This window comes from Lolium perenne, chromosome 3 (assembly GCF_019359855.2).
Source record: "Lolium perenne isolate Kyuss_39 chromosome 3, Kyuss_2.0, whole genome shotgun sequence".
NCBI classification, from domain to species: Eukaryota; Viridiplantae; Streptophyta; class Magnoliopsida; order Poales; family Poaceae; genus Lolium; species Lolium perenne.
In genome coordinates, this window is record NC_067246.2 from 168,643,533 (window position 1) to 168,660,118 (window position 16,586).

Genomic DNA, 16,586 nt, shown 5'->3' on the forward strand with positions numbered 1-16,586 from the left:
TTTTATCTACCGTGTTATTTTTCCGTGTGCACCTTTGGGTGGATCTTGCATTTTCTGTATGGTCTCTTTTGGCTGGTTGTTCCCGTGGTGTTTGTTTCTGTATTACGTCTGGGTGAGTATAGTGCATTCTTCTGCCGCTGTTCTTTCCATCTTCACTTCCACCGCTTTGACCAACATTTAGTGCTGGCCATCTAGAAATTCTTGCCTTTTTTACTTTCCCCCACGCGGCTCTCTCGCCTTTTCTTCTTCCACCACATGCGCCGCCCCACCTTCCGGCGCCGGATTGCCGCTCGCCGCCGCAGCCCGTACCGGCGCGATTCTCTCTCCGTGGCCGCGTCCCCTTCTCCATCCTGGACCTCCCGCCAACCTCGAGAGGCTCACCTGCCGGCAACGCGTCAAGGACGGCGAGGCTCCGGCGATGCTGTACAGGTTGGGGTTGGGCCGACCCTCTATTTGGTGACCTGGGCGACGGGCCGGCGACACCCTGGCGAGGATGGACGGCTGATGTATAGCATCGCTCAGGCCATCCCGCATCTGCCTCCGCTCGCGGAAGATGGCGGGCGGCCGCCGCGCGCGGGAGATGGGCCACGCCCTGAACCGGACGTGCGGCGCCGACGACCCGGCGGCGTTCCGAGCCTTCGCTGATGGTCTGTACGGAAAAGTCACTGGTCCGCTCTCATGGAGGGCCGATGGCGGCAGGTCGTGCTACGCCTGGACGGGCATCTCCTATGACCTCGGGAGGGTGGTGTGGCTGGATATCTCCAACCAGAGCCTCAACGACATCATCGCCTCCCGCTGCCGGCGCTCAACCTCTCCCAGAAAGTGTTGTGCGGGCCGTCGTCGAGGCGGCCAACTTCTTGTGCATCTTCTCCGGTTCCATGGCAGCCTCGTGGGCTTCAAGATTTCATTGTTTTGCCGACTTCTCAAAATGGTGATCCTGCTGATGGTACACGGCCAAGGCGAGCCCGACCTTCTGGTCGTGAGCGAGGATGGGGAAGACCGCGATTGGCTGTTGTGCCTTTGTTTTCTGTTTCATCTGCGGCTGCAATGTCTGCGTGTATGCCTGGTTCTCAGGCTGGTGGTGGTCATTGCCGTCCTGTTCTGCTGGTCCCAGTTCTCTTTGAGCTCCATCTGATTCTGCCGAGGCACCAAATTTGGTTGGAGAAGTGACCAATTATTGATGTCTTCCATGGTACTGTTGCTTATTCCCTACTATTTTATTGTCAGAAATGGTTTTTTTATCTACAGTACATAAGCATGTAGGTTCTGAATTGTGTAGTACGCTTACGCTTACATGACTTTCTGTCTTTTTGAATCACTAATACATATCACATCATTCTACTGGTGGTAAATTTGTTAGTAGGTTATGTATGTTTGTAAGATTGAAGATAGGTTGGTTATTAGTTCATATATATCCTAGCCAACTTTCTTTTGTCATGAAGATGTAGGGAAAACTCCTATGGTAGCTTAGTACACAAAACACTCCCAGTTATTTACAGATAAAAAATGTGTTGTAGGTTACTTTTGTTATTGGTTTAAGGTGTCATTGTTTTCGACATATATGTTTTAGTTTTTAGAAAGGCAGCCTCGATTATGGTCCCTTCTTTTCTAGGGGTTATTGGATAAAGAACTGCAATAGGTTTAAATATTTAAAAGTGATTGTAACAGGGAAATTCCACTGCCTGAAAAAGAGATTAACATTGATGCATATTATTTAGTTATTTTCTGTAATACATCTTTGTGACTTTCCTGAATTTTTGTACTATACGTCAACTCTGTCTGCTAAGACCTGGGGATGCAGACCAAACTCACACCTTTTGAGCTGATTTTGTTGCAATCTGTAACTTGATTTACACATGCTAGCATATTGTAATCATACCGTAAAGTATAACAGGTTTTATTTATTTTGCCACACCTAAATATTCTTTTTCTGGGCCTGAATGCAGGTGGAGAAATTGCAAGGAAGAAACAGAAGGTGCAGGACCTCCCAACAGAGTAAGCAAAAACAGAAATCAGCGAAAGCGCAAAGAGGTGGAGTTGAGCTGCAATGGTCCCATACCTTACACTTGCTGAATGATCACCAGAGCAAGATGGTTCTCTGTAAATTCCATGCAGGTAGTTTCTGTACTTGACATAAACATTATATTTTGGAAAATTGCCAATGCTTATTAGATGCCTGCTATAGGTTGTTGTGATTCATTCTAATCTTTCTCAGTACTATTCTGAACCTGAACAGTTGGTGGAATGTGTACCATAGGCGGTTGAGGCTGTATCCAAGGCTGTCAGTTGTGTGCCAATTTTGATACATAGAAATCTTCGAACTCCAACTCTAACCACAAAGTTAGCTACTAAGTTGTGTACTTCAGATTCACGTCAATCATTTATCTCCAGAGTTGAGATCTGTTTAATTTGGTTTGTTCACACCGTGTGTTATTTCGTGTTATTTGTTCCTCCGTAGGGCTTCACCCTAAATATTTTCATTCGCTAATCATTCAAGCGGCTCTAGAAGGGTACATATATGAGATGTGTGTCCAAATCGTGGACTTCAGTAATTAAATGATACACCTGGTTTGTTTTACAACACCATCATATTCTGGCGAATTATCAACCTTCTACAAGAGGCAAACAATGGTAATGCTTATTTGAATAATTTCTCCCCATAACAAATGTTATTTTGGCAATATTAAGGAAGCCAGTAGCAAATATGGTTGATTTTTTCCTTGAAGAAAGTGTGGCAGCTGCTATAAATAGATACTTAGTACCCAGCATGATATTTAACTTAATGATTTCTTAGGGGGCTACTTAATCCCATGGATTATCCCTGAAACAGAGAATGTGTACTGTTTTTGTTTATCATTGTGTCCTGCGCAACAGAACATTACCATGCGTAAAAAATTTAGATATCATGTACACTTCGTTTTTCTCATTACTAGCCCAAGTTTGCAGCATATCCTGCAACTATTATTGTGTACATCTTTTCCTTGGCATAGATATGAAGCATTCCAAATCAATATCTGGACTCAAATCACATTGTCGACGTTCATTTTTTTGTGTACGCCTAATCATGAAGCGATGGACTAGCGATCGTGCGTGAGAGGTACAGAGAGACACACCAAAGTAACATCTAGGGGAGAAAGACCTCATTGCATCTGATGGTTTCCTGCAAATGACAGAATGTTGCCGTGTAGAAATATTGCGAATCAGTTGCAGGTGAATGATGGTTCGACCTTACCCATTACTTGCACAATTTCAGTGGAAAATTTGATTACCATTCTGTAGATTTACTACTGCAAAGTGAGATCGCTATTAGGGTACACATGTGCACGTGTATATGAGCATATCTAACACTTCATTCAAAAGGATGCTTGATGTTGCTCCAAAATTATAAATCTAACAATGCAATTGGTAAGGAGAACAAGGTATGCATACATATTGAGCAAAGACCATGTTTAGCTGATTACTCATACATATTGATGTGTTACCCTAGACACGTTTTCATATTCGTATTCAGGGGGGACGCGAATCTAACATTATTTTCGTTATTTTCAGAAAACTGGTCTCAAACTATTGTATGCAACCAGGTAGAAGGATGAAGGCAGCAACTCAATCTCGAAGCCTTCATTTGGTCTCAGAAGCTTGTTGTCATGATCAGGTCAACTGACTCGTGCCTTCTAAAAGATCACCATTGGAATCAGGTAACCGTTCTCATATATTTCTTTACATTTATGCTGTATTAAATATTAGCTCGGCCCAACATCATTTTGTCGGCATAATCAGTACTACATTGTGTGATAAAATCCATTCTTGAGGTTTATATATTGCTATGAAGAACCGCTTTACGCGACAGGAAATTTCTCGCGAGTAAAACGCACACCACACATTGCCCTTTTTTAGCTAACCGTTACAACAATCTTTATTTTCTTCACATAATTAAGTCCATAGATTATGCATGTTGACGTACTTAAGACCGTAGCCATCTCTCTGTAATAAAAGTTGTGTTCCCTCTTCTATAATGGATAAGCAGAACGCCTGCTGCACCATCAAAAAACTTTGGTTCTTTTGATGACTATGCCTGTGAGATGACCTGAAGATAAGTGACGAACACTGGTGTTTCTAAATGATTAGTATTTCTTAGAGATAAGGATAAAAAAGGATCTATTGAGTTGGCTGACCATGAGAAAGACGGTGCTTGCCACCTATTTCCTTGCTCTATCATACACCAATGCTTTGACTGTATTGCATTTACAAGCTCTTTTTAAAGCAGGGCGAGTAGAGACCTCTAACTGCTACAAATAAGAAGTTAACACTTCCAATTCATAATGTTCTGTTTAAAGTAGTATGTTCTATTCTGCAGATGGAGGAGGCCACATATGGACAGTGAATTGTACAAGGGGAAATGAATCCTTGCTGGCGCTTGGGCAATCTGGCTGCCATACCCCGTTCATGCCGCATCAATTCAAGCAGCTTCCAATCATATTGCTAAGAGCGTGCAAGCCATTGTAACAACAAAGTTTGTAACAGTATGTAACCTGCTCATAATAGTGCTAAGAGCGTGCAAGCCATCATAACAGTGCGTTTTAAAACGGTTGGTAATGAATATTTGTAAGCTGCTCCTCTCTGAATGGGCAGTTGGTAAAATTCTATTATCCAATTGTTAATATGTCTGATTTTAAAATTATTTACATGATTGGACGAAAAAGAACCTGTTCTAAGGAAGAAGCAATTCTTATTTGTGCTTATGTCTAAAAAATGTTACTCTATATTCACTCAAATATGTTTTGTTTCAAGCAAAACTCAAAACTGATCGTGGGTGCATATGCACCTGCTATGTATAAAATATATTTTGAAAAGTTAAAAAATTAGGAAAAAAATTCTACACAAGGCACAAAATATTTCGGTTTTTGCTGAAACAACTTTATGAGCATGTAACATGTCAAAGTATACACGAGACATTTTTATTCATATTTTTTAATTTTTTTAAATATGATTAAAAATACATTTCATATAAAGGGTGCATATGCATCTAGGTGCAGAAACACCCTATCCGATTACTTCTAACTTATCACACTTACAATGTTATATGTGACTGAAAAAATAGAGTGCATACCATCAGCTTACTTAGTGTTTCGAATTGTTTTCTGACTAATACATTGTGTGTACGGACATCGAGATACTTTAAGTTAATTTCATCAGCATTCATTTTTCACATTGATCTTATTTGATCTCGAGCATTTCTGCAGTTTAAAAACTAAGGGAGGTTGGATCAATAGTTATAAATTTTTTGTGACTGCATAGTGCACAATTATATTTACTGTTGATCCCATTAGGTAATTCATGTGCATATGATTTCCTTTAAAAAAACATGGAACCTGAAGTTCGGCTCTATACATCTTCAGAGTTACCATCCCTACCAACTGTTGTCACTACTGCTCTCGAATTGGCCAAAAAGTACACTTCAACTGAAGGGGGCTGGGGCAGCCAAAACTTTGGCGTTTGACCAAACTACAACCAGATTTCATGGGCTTGCCATTCTTTTTTTAGGCAAGGTCAGCTTTTGCTCAAATCCAAACATACCCACAGTTTGCAAGTTATCTAGAATCTCTTTGTGCTTGCTAAATATCTAGAGGATGTGCCTTTTCTTCAGACAGAGTACATTGCACACCAACGGCATATCACTTCTCGACCCACTTCTCACTCGACAGTCGCCTGGATCAAGCTCGAGAAGAGCATCGTCGCCAAGTCCGTGCCGCCAACAGTTCACTCATTGACAAGGTTCTCGCCCGGAAAGACAAGCCGGACCGCCGATATCGCATCTTCCTCGATAATGGAGTGGGTTCCAAAGACATATCATCCAAGAAGACGAGGGTGACTCAAATAGAGTTTGTGCATGGAGTTAGAACATTGTGTACCATCTATCCCATTACTTGATACTCAAGGTTACCTTATGCATATAATTTTAGTGTATGGCATAGTATCAGATTTCATTACCAACCATCTTAAAACGCACTATTTAAACAAGAAGATATTTATCAATTCAAGTTTGGTCTTAAAATTATTATTACCATCCCAATACATAGGTCGGCGCGGCGTGCCGCCGCGCCTTTCCATGCTAGTTGATTTTATCAGGGGAGGTTGCTGCGACGGTCTATATTTTTCTTACACCTTCCCCTCTTTTTAACTCGTCTTTTGCTCTTTAAAAATAAAACTTTTATTCTTTCATTCATTTTTTTCTTTTTTCTAAAGGATATTTAAAAAAGTTTTAGAACATTCGGAAAAACAATTAGAAGAAAATAGTGAGGCAGCCAATCGTGTGTACTATACATGCAAAAAAAATTGTTTAAATTTTCTGAGACTTAGAAATATGTATGTAAAGTACAACGGGTTCATATGTACCCTACCCATTGTGTACTTTGAAGGCGGTCAGGGCGACGCATTTCGGACGTCCAAAAGTGGTCGCGAGCGTCCGTTTGCGTCGCCCTGCGGACATATTTTCTCCGCGCGTCCGTTTGCGTGTGGGTGTGGTCCTAGCGGGGCGACCCAGTTTTAGATTTGCAACATATTTAAAAAGCATAGAAACTACTACATAGAAACTATACAAAGTAGTTGTAGAAACCTAGACTACTTGCCGTGCGGCCGCTAGGGCTCGGTGCGCCGCCGCGTCCTCTACCAGGCACAGCCGCCTCGCGTTCGTGGCGTAGTCCTTGAACGTCTCGAAGGAGTCGACTAACGCCCTCTGCTCGCCGCCTTCTCCTCCGGGGTAGGCACATCAGGGTCATCGAAAGACCATTAGATGTCGGAGTCGTCGTCCTCTGCGGCTGCGGCTGCCGCCACCCTGCGGTGTTCCATCTCGGCATCGAACGCCGTGTGGGCCGCCCGCTCGTCATGTGCTTCTTTCTCCGCGTCAGCCAGGGCCTTGGCGTCCCTGACCGGGTCGAGGAGGTCGTCGGTGCTGTCGTCGTCGAACTCCTCGTCGGAGCTCGAGGCCGGGGGAGGTGGAGTGGGAGATGGAGGTGGAGGTGGAGGCGCGGTAGCCTGGCCGCGACCGGTGCTGCTCATGGTGGCAAAGGTGGAGATTGAGCGGCAGCGGCGCTACGGTGGAGGTTGTGCGGAGGCTAGGGTTTAGTGTGGGAGGAGATGAGATGCGCGTGCCCCTGTTTATATAGGTCGGAGGCAGGCGATGGCCGCAGCACGCGTGGCATCGCCATTACTTCGTGCGTAGAGGTAGGCAATGGCCGCACGCCATGCGAGGCATCATCATTACGCGACCGGAGACTGCCGAAGCGATGCCTCGGCGCTAGTACTCGTGCCGCTGAGAAGACGCATCGAGGCTGGGTCACTGTCAGATGGGCCCGATGAAGCGTCCGCCAGACGCGAGCGAACGGTTTACACGTCCGCGTAGCATATCCCGCGACGCATCCGAGATGTATATTTGGGCAGGTTTGCGTTGCCGCGGACGACCCAATCACTATGGATCGCCCTGCTGAAGTGTGTACTGGACGTATTTTCGGCTGAGCCGGACGTAAACGATGGTCGCCCCGTTGGAGATACCCTCACCTATGTTTGCACTTCCGAATGCATCATGAAGCCATACAATTTTCTACCTGATTTTTCTCTTCTGAAGGATTTGCATAGTACGTCAGCCTAAGTGGGTGTCTAGTAGTGAACAGCAGAGACCAAACCATATATTGTGAAGTTATGAGAAATAAATTGAAAATTGCACAGAGGGATAAGCTTCAGTCTCGTCATGCTATGTACAGAAATTTATGGATAGTTTCTGCTCAGTCGCTGGGAGAGGCCAAACGGAGAGGTGAGGTACAGCCGTACAGGGCCGTCCGCGTCGATTCACAGCGCCTCCTGGAGGATTAGCGCCTCGCGCGTTGCCGGAAGGGCGTCGCCACGCACTGGCCGTGCCGCAGCGCCGTGGGGGTCACCATCAACGCCAAGGGCTGGTGCGATGCGGCATGGTACCTACCGCGCGCGGTGCCGCCTCCCTCACCTGCCAGTGCGGCTCGGCCCTCTTCCGGCTGCCCCTCGTGCTGCTCGAGGACTGCTCGCGTCGATTTGATTTTGTGGATGGGTATGGCGGCCAACGATGGCACCATCTGATGGCACCCTGCTAGGAGGCGGGCTCCCATGGTGCAGGCCGAACAGCGGCAGATCCGGGAGTAGCCAGAGCTGCTCGCTCTCCGGTGGTCCACGGCGAAGCTCGAGCCCTCTACCCTCTTAACTCGCTGCTCCCACGACGGAGATTGGATTTCCCCATCTCCTCCACTCCCTGGTTCGCGGTGGTAGCCGGTAGGGAAGGGGAAAGAAGAAGAATCGAACAGGTCATTTAACTTAGCGGTGGCATACTCGTAAATTTTATAGCGATGTACGACGTACCGGTCTCATTGCAATCTAAAGGTATAAACGATGCCCCCATAGGGGGCTTCACAGCGCTTCTTGCTTCTCAGCCATAGGATGCTCTCAGCTGGAGCATCTCAGCCATCCATTTTAGGTAAGATTTTTTCACAGCCCACTAGATCAAGACATAAAATGGTGAGGTTCTACCCGCCTGTCACTGCGCGCGGGCCCTTCTTCTAAATGGATCATCTTGTCAGTTGCCTGGGTGGATGCAGCGAGGACATCCCTGTGGGTGAAAATCGTAGCTAGCCCCGATTGGGAAGCTCCACACCCAATCCCACGACCTCATCTCTTCCAATCCTCACTCTTTCCTCTCCCCAATCATCTCCTCTCTCATCTCCCCCAATCCCCTCCTCTCTCTCCTCTCCCTAATCCCTCCACATCCTCCTCCAAATCCCATAGCGCCTCCAGCGGGTCTTGCGATTGGCCTCGCCGGCGAGCAGCCCATCGCGCTGCATGCGGGTCTCCTCCACGCGCCTTGCTGGACGAGCAGCAGAAGAACGCACGGGGCCAGCGCTTGACGAGAGGGAGATCCGTGGTGAGCAGCGGCCGCTGCATCTGGTCGGCGGCGCGGCTGCACCGGCAGGTGAAAACCCTAGCGCCCTGCCTCACAATCCCGAACGTCCATCCTCGTCATCTTCGTCCTCAGCTTCCAGTCTGCAAGTGGAAGATGAGGTAGAGACCAAGAAGTAGAACCCGACTGCACGATAAAGAAGAGGCAAAAAGTAAGATCTCTCCAACATATGTACTAGATAATTGATTGTTTGATATTTCAAAGCTAAATCAAATTATTGGTATACTTATACAGGTGACTCTGAAGCAAATCAATTTCAGCCAGAAGGAACTCAAAAATTGTGTTGACAGGGATATTACCATAATGCAAAAATATGCTGCAAGTCAATTCAGGTTTTCCAGGTCATTTATAATCTACTAACCAGGTAAGAAATAGTGCATGTGTGTTCTTTAGTAGCATCGTATGATATCTTCAACATAGGAATTACTTGTAGATTCTCCTATATTTTGTCAAAAGATGCATGGTTCCATTTTACTTATTAATTGTATTTCAGATTCCAGTAGTATTAAATATGGCAGAAGACATCAGAGGAGAAGACCTTTATCTGAAGAAAAAGATGAAGACCGATGGGCATGACCAACATTTTCCTATGAAGAAAACAAATAAGGTTGCGGTGCAAGGTGCAGAGGTCCCCTGCAGCGTGTGGAGGTGGTTGGCCTTGGCCAGGTCAAGTTGTCGATGCCGGTGACCTCTCTATATCCACTATGTAGGTATATGAGATCCTTACCTTGCCTCTCTGCCATCAACTTTGAACTACATATCTTTTAAACTCCACTTTTCTATCTTGATGTATGATTCTCTATGTTTTTATTGTCAGAGTTGGTGTTCCTCATTCCATTATCTGAAAATTCATTTAGAATAAGGCCACTTGCGCATCCAGGTAAACCTCCTGGTTCACATTTTATCTCTTTACACTTTCTTGATGCAGTTTACTGCTATTTCTATACGGAAAGTTTGTTATAAGTGATTTGTTGTAGTGGTTTGCTAAATATTGTGTTTAGTTATTCACAAAACAGAGACATATGGACATTTTCCCATAATGTGCTTGGTATTTCAATCCACCTAGGACTACCGTATGCCATGAGCTGTATGTCATGAGCCTGTAAATATCCTCGCAAGGTCTACTTTGCTTATGGTGCTTATAAAATATAGAAAGTAATATGTTAAATACCATAGAAAAACTGAAATTCCTCCCAGAGATAACATCCAACTATTTTATTTTAGCAATTGATACTGATTTTGAACTCTGAATTTGAAATCTACATGTTTACATGTATGCCCACATGGCCTTTTGTAGTCTGGCCTTTGTTGTCCTCAAAGAGGGTTTGCGTTCCAAGCCGACTTCAGTTATGAGAAAATGGCAGCGTATCTGGAGTTAACAGGGTGACAGTTGTGTTTAATGTACATACCCTGCTTTTTTCCTCACTTCCATATGTCAACTAATAGTTTTCATACTTATGCAGTAATATTAAGTGGATCACTCTTTATGCTTTTAACATGATTGATAGCTCTAGACACTAATATGTACTATTCACCACTTCTCTCCTTTTATTTATAGTTTTATGAAGGATTGTCAAGCTAAAAATAAAAGATGGAGGCCATGGATATCTCTACTAAAAGTATTGCATGGCGTCATGACATCCTCCTCTTCACGTATGGCGCCTGCAGATGGCGTAACCTTCAGGTGAGATCCTCCTCCACTTGAAGTGTTCGCTATTTTTTCATGAAAACATTCACATTTCGAGTATTTTTTTCATCACTTTTATTATAAATCACGGATATGGAGATACATATTAGGGAGTAAGTTTGTTAATATACTTCTGAAGGTTGCAGCATGCACAAAAGAATTCGGTGGTAAGCTTCCATAGTTTTTTTTTATAGAAGAACAATATTTAGTTATATCATCCTACTGGCATAATGATATGTTGTGTGTGTTGATGGAATTGACCATCAAGCTGGAGAGGCTCTTTAACCAGCAATACATATATCGCCTGACACCATGGGGTATGTCTATTTTTATTCCTGATTTATTTGTGGTTGCAGCAAGGTAGATTATGTCTTTCTGGTCTACCTATTAATCGTGTGAGAGTTAAGAGAGTGATTAATGACATATGATGTGCACTTTTGTAGCTGTGAGGGAACATTGAAGTGAAGTTACATCATTAAACTTCGGAATGCTTTTAAATATCTGCTAATTATCACCCTTTATTGGTTGCTTTTCTTGATGAATAGCTTCAACGATGACAATTTGAGTTATACAAAATGACGAGTCAGTGCTTAATTTTGAAAACCATAATTTCTTACTTACCTTCTTGATCATTACAGGGCACCTGCAAGCAAGCTCCACCAGAATCTCCGTTTCCACTACAGGTCGATCACCTTCTCCAAAGTATTGAAATGTTATGGTGATGTGAGTGGCTCAACAGGCCTTTGCGATGTTCTAGCATTAGTATATTATTCTATATACCTCTACCAAATTAACTCAATTTGGTGTGCTCTGCAGTTGTAGGCGAAGTTTAAAATAGCTCTGCGGCATTCTGCTCTATTTGAGTATTGCAAAGCACTCCAAGAGGTCTTTGTTTTCTTTGGTGGAGTTATTCTTTGCTAAATTTAGCAAATATGTATCATTTAAGATAAATTTAGGATGATTGGAATGCAAACGTGGTTCTTCTGGCTATAGTTCCTACTTGTGCTGGTATGGAGTTCAGTTCACCATTATTTTGTTCATTTGAATGACCACAGAGTGTACTGTTTTACCATTTTCCTGATGCATCTAAGTTTTATATACAAATGAATTGCATGTTTCTGCTGTAATACCATCTCTGATAAATCAAAATAGTCTCTATAATTCTCCTATATGTTTTTCCCATTTCGGCTGTCAGGTTTCAGGCTTGCAGCTTATTTTTTTGTTACTTTGGCAGCGTAATTGGAGAGATTTCCTGTGTAGCTCATTGAGGGTTGGGACTGTATTTTCCCTAAAACAAGATATCCCATGCCTTTTTTCATTAATGTTTCTATGGTTTGGGAAAGTCCAGTCTTTGGCTTTGGCTTTGCCTTGCATGCCACATTGAATATCTATTTTCTCTATAACTCATTATCGTCAATCAATTTCTTATCATTAATTTCTAATGTGTACAATTGGTTTAATCTCGGTGATGAAGACTAAAAAAGAACTACCTTTTGAAATACATGCATGTTTGCTAGAATGGGTACAAATCACTGCTTCGCTCTTGAGTTATTAGTTTCATTGTATACTCTGTTCCATGGCTGCTGCATATTTTTAATTGAAGCTTCCAATTATTTGACAATAAACTAATGCTTCATCTAATTTCATAAATACTAGAAACATTGTTTCTAAGCGGCAAATTCTTAATTGATCTATTTTCATCGTTCATCACAATTATATCTTATATTCATACTGGGCATTTGGCACCCATGTCAGGGTCAAAGCTACATACAAGACTGTTGACCCCCGCGGGAGACCGAATATCTTAGAAACAACATTCTAAAAATTTGGCACCCATGTCATACCAACAACCGGTAGAACCTTGCCCTGGCAGGGCCTGTACGTAGCTGAGACCTTGTGTGCTTTACTCAGGTTACCCCAAGTTGTGAACCAAAGGAAGATATAGGGTTATTTCTTGGTCCTTTATGGGCATGATTTAGTTTAGTTTTTGTGGTACGTGCTTGGAACTTGGACAACAAATCTGGAGCTAATAGTTTACCCAAGCTACTTCATTAACGCCTTTTCTTTTGTTAGATTCAGATTTACTATATGATTTATCTAAGTGTGTTGTCATGTTGCAGGTTTGCAAAGAGGAATTTAGATGAGTGTATTTCTTGGCAATCGGCTGCAGGTGTATATGCACCTTAGTTTGAGAGATTTTTAGATACCAAGAAGAAACTGAAGGTCGGGAGAAATGAAGTCCTCAACCAAATAAGATGTATGGTTTCACCATTTTCTATAAAATATCTGCATCTTATAATTTAGTGTTGTGATGATAAAAATAAGAAGAATTTGCAGTTAGGGAAGGAAGTCCAGGTTGAAGGACAAAAAAATGATGTAGTTTAGCGTGTCTAATTTTTCAATTCAAACCATTTAAATGTAGATTCATGTGTATTGTTTCCTTATCATTGTTTTAAAGAAATTCCAATGGTACTTGAGCACTCCTTGCATAATTTTTTACCATACACCGTCATATGTCTATATCTTTTTTGTATCCTTCTGTGACGTGGATGTTGATAAAAACATGGATAAATTGGCGGCAGCCTTATATCGTATTGCACATGATTAGCTCCAAACTTGAGTTACTCAACTATATTTACCTGTATGGAAAACAATATCGAGCAATTTAAAAAAAAATTCATGTGTTATGTTATTTGTCAACATAACCCCTAATATTGCGTCGTCGTCCTCACCGGAAGCAGCACCGCCTCCACCCTGTGCGGCGTTGTCGTCCCCATCAAGCCGCACCAGAGGGAGATGCTTAGCTGCGGCCACACAAACGGACGGGGACGTCAAGCCAAGCTGGTGGCTGGCGGCCTACCATCGCGTCAACTTACACAGGATAGGAGAGCCCTCGAAAAAAAACACAGGATAGGAGCAGAGGAATCTTGAGCGTGGTGTCCAGACCTGGAGTGGAGGACATGGGTCGCCATGAAGGTTGCAGGCCACAATACTGATTGGTTGTGCTTTTCCCCCCACATCCTTCCTTGAACATCTCTTTCTGACTCCAACCTCGATCTGCAGCAATTGCTCCTTCATTGTGAAGTTGCAGGTGTATACAGAAGCTTTTTGTGTAAATGCCTACGAGCAAAGACCGCTCCTGGAAGAATGCTCACAAGTCAGCTTGAATTTGTAAGTTAATTGTCCTCTCAGATGCACCCCTCTTGATGCTTTATATGTTTCAACATGGATTCTTGGTTCCTATAAATTTATAGGTTGTGATGTTGTGATGAACTTGCAGAAATGAAGTGATTTGGGTAACATCTTGCTTTTTAAAATGGCTTTCATTTACTTCTGTGGCATTGAAGGAGGGAGGCAATTCCTCCCAACTACAGAATTTGCAGCGGCTGAAGATGCTAGAAGTACAGGTTATATTGTCTTATGAAATTGTCTAAGGAAGTCCTAAATTATTTATATGTTGCTTGACCAATGGTTTGTCGAACTGAAACAGTATGGCCATTGTGCCCATGTTATTTCTTTGTTTGCCAAAATAAATTTAACTTCCGATCACAAAATAAAAGAATGTCCATGGATATCTCTTCGCATTGGTTTAATTCTGTATCCTGAAACACTGACAATGACTATTGATAAAACTGTTATCAACACCCTCTTAGTTACAATCATATTTTGTGAAACTGCTTTTACACCAACTTTCCTAGAACTGGTAATGAGTATATATTTTTAACGCTTAATGCAATGCAGATTTGTAGGGTATCAAAAAAGAAAGGTATTGTTAGTTATATTCTGTTGTAGTAATGTAGTGCCCGGAATTAGATGTACCATATTCTCATTAGCTTTGCCCTAAATAAGAACTATTAGAAAGGTTTGGGTGTTACTTCAGTTACAATTTACACTGTCTTCCTTTATAAAATAGGTATCTTATGTCTTGCATTATTGTTCCTTTCTTCAGAGATAAAATGCTTCATGTGATGAGTGGTGTAATTAAATTGGAGAGAAACATGAAGAAGTTTGATGGCACCCATTCTTAGGTTGAAAATTGACTGTCCGATCCAGTTCTTGCTCTTTCTTGCTTTATCACTTTATTATGTAGTTCCTGATTTTGGAAGATGTATTATCTGGTCATCGCTTACATTTGACTACATTTGTGCGATTTGTAATGTAATTCATCCAGTATACTGGTTATACATTTGGTACCAAATTTGAATTTTCTCGGATATACATATATCTGATTTATTCATTTGGTGTAGAGTCCAATCTCTTGGCATGTGCTATATGGGATGTACTTAAACACCCAAAAGGGTCTCAAAAGGGTCTTATGTTGGTAGCCGACAATCTGTTCTTGTACTTGTGAGTATTGTAGAGTGCCACAGGTGTGCCCTCAGATTAATAGTATACATTCAGTATATTTAGCTTTCTTTCAAATTGCGCATTTGTTTCAGTGCTCAATAGGTACTGAATATTGTACTAACGATGTGGCCTGCCTGCCTAACACCAACCAATAATGATACAACTAGAATCGTGTTGTAGTGTAGTAGGAGACATTTCGTACAAGTTTAACTAACCTAAGAGGATATAAAAAGTTAAAAACAATAGCCAAAAGTTGAAAGGCTGGAAAATACATTGTGCATATTGAGAAATTCTTCTGGAATCTTTCTTTTTCTAGAAATCACTTCTGAAATGAACAGAAAATTTCAGGAATTCTTCAGAAAATACTTTTGCATGCCATGGTGAAGGGATCTTTTTACAGGCCCGTTTTACCAATTTCAGTATTCCGGTCAGCTTGAAGTTCACTCCGATGAAGGAAGCAAGCTGGACCGCATCACTTCCGTCCGCAGCGAACATAGCTAAGTGCATGCGCACATTTGATCACTACATCAAGAGTTCACTCACAGCAGCAGCATCAACTAATTAAGCTAAGGTAGGAATCAGTCACTGACCTGCGCATTCCTCTGGCGAGCTCGAGCAGCGCCCCGACCGCGGCCGTCCGCGCGCCTCCTCCACCCTCCCCCGCGCGTTCACAAGCATTGACAAAGCATCGGTACGACACTGAGCTCCAGGAGCACCTGCTTCGTCCGCTCTCGGAGCACGCCAGCCTCCCGATCTCCGCCGCCGCCTCCTCCTTGTCCTCCCACGACCCCCCGAAGTTCAGCCGCCTCACCGCCCTCCTCCTCGTCGCCCCATCGCTTCCTGCCATGGCACCAATCGATCAAGGAGGTGAACGAGCTTGGGGGCGAGGTTGGTGGTGTTAGCTAATGATTTCTTTAGCGTGAAGAACAATGTGTTGGGTCAGGTTTGTGTCATTTCCGTCGACGTGTACACACCTAGGCTAGGCACGATATTACTTGCTGTACGCGGTCGTGTTTGTCGTTCTCGATAATGGATGAATCCGTTTGGGTCCGTGTGGTCCTAAAATTCTTCACGAACCAGGCCTAGCGCCCGACGCATAGTGATCGGGTCATTCGCAAAGATGCAAACGCGGCGTATATTTACGTTTTAGATGTGTCGCGGCGGACGTGCCAAGTGATCGCTCGTTTTTCTAACGGGCCCATCTGGCAGCGAGCCATAGGGCTATACCGAGCGCATCGTTTCCGCGGCCACCGCTTCGGCGATCATCACTTCCGCGTCTGCACCACAACCTTCGCCATCAATGTCGCGGCTTCCTCTTCTGCACGCGCACTGGCGGCTGGACTTCTACGCCACCATCAATGGCATCGTATCCCGCGCGTGCCCGGCCTTTAAAAGGCAAACGACATCGTCCCTGCCATCGCTCACACCACCGACACCTCCGCTTCCATCCTACCATTGCGCGCAGCCGCACCGCCATGGGGAAGAAAAAGCACGACTCCGAGACGTTCGACAGCGGCACCAAAAAGGCCATCGCCGCCCCGTCGTTGAACATTGCAGCCGTCTCCACAGGACGAC

General features: G+C 43.5%; 1 protein-coding gene and 2 long non-coding RNA genes across 8 annotated transcripts; 2 read left to right on the plus strand and 1 right to left on the minus strand.

The window, feature by feature from the left end:
* The first annotated feature begins 231 nt into the window (after window positions 1-231).
* LOC127323511 (uncharacterized) lies at window positions 232-4,576 on the plus strand. Of its 2 annotated transcripts, XR_011754148.1 has the most exons (4): window positions 232-1,192; window positions 1,947-2,115; window positions 3,550-3,695; window positions 4,355-4,576. It is a non-coding gene; the product is annotated as an uncharacterized lncRNA (long non-coding RNA). The 2 variants fall into 2 exon arrangements; XR_007865779.2 differs by having other exon boundaries at window positions 1,947-3,695.
* A 3,109-nt stretch (window positions 4,577-7,685) lies between these two features.
* On the minus strand, window positions 7,686-15,969 carry LOC127323498 (uncharacterized). Its single transcript, XM_051351624.2, has 2 exons — window positions 15,602-15,969; window positions 7,686-9,103 (listed from the first exon to the last, which is right to left on the minus strand). The coding sequence occupies exons 1-2, from the start codon at window positions 15,856-15,858 to the stop codon at window positions 9,049-9,051; spliced, it is 312 nt and encodes a 103-aa protein (XP_051207584.1). The 5' UTR covers window positions 15,859-15,969; the 3' UTR covers window positions 7,686-9,048.
* Window positions 9,169-14,897, plus strand: LOC127323499 (uncharacterized). 5 transcript variants are annotated; one of them, XR_011755558.1, is made up of 10 exons: window positions 9,169-9,341; window positions 9,471-9,687; window positions 9,795-9,857; window positions 10,536-10,661; window positions 11,303-11,347; window positions 11,481-11,672; window positions 12,785-12,921; window positions 13,406-13,640; window positions 13,728-14,071; window positions 14,614-14,897. It is a non-coding gene; the product is annotated as an uncharacterized lncRNA (long non-coding RNA). The 5 variants fall into 5 exon arrangements; XR_007865767.2 differs by having other exon boundaries at window positions 9,179-9,341; window positions 10,536-11,347; window positions 13,728-13,835; window positions 13,945-14,071; XR_011755556.1 differs by having other exon boundaries at window positions 10,536-11,347; window positions 13,403-13,640.
* Window positions 15,970-16,586: the final 617 nt, after the last annotated feature.

What these genes read in the sequence shown, in the direction of transcription:
- LOC127323498 (XM_051351624.2), bottom strand. Translation starts at nt 15,858, where the DNA reads ATGGCAGGAAGCGATGGGGCGACGAGGAGGAGGGCGGTGAGGCGGCTG. An exon ending in CTCGCCAGAGGAATGCGCAG is followed by an intron (nt 9,104 to 15,601) that starts GTCAGTGACTGA and finishes TTTATCGTGCAG; the next exon opens with TCGGGTTCTACTTCTTGGTC.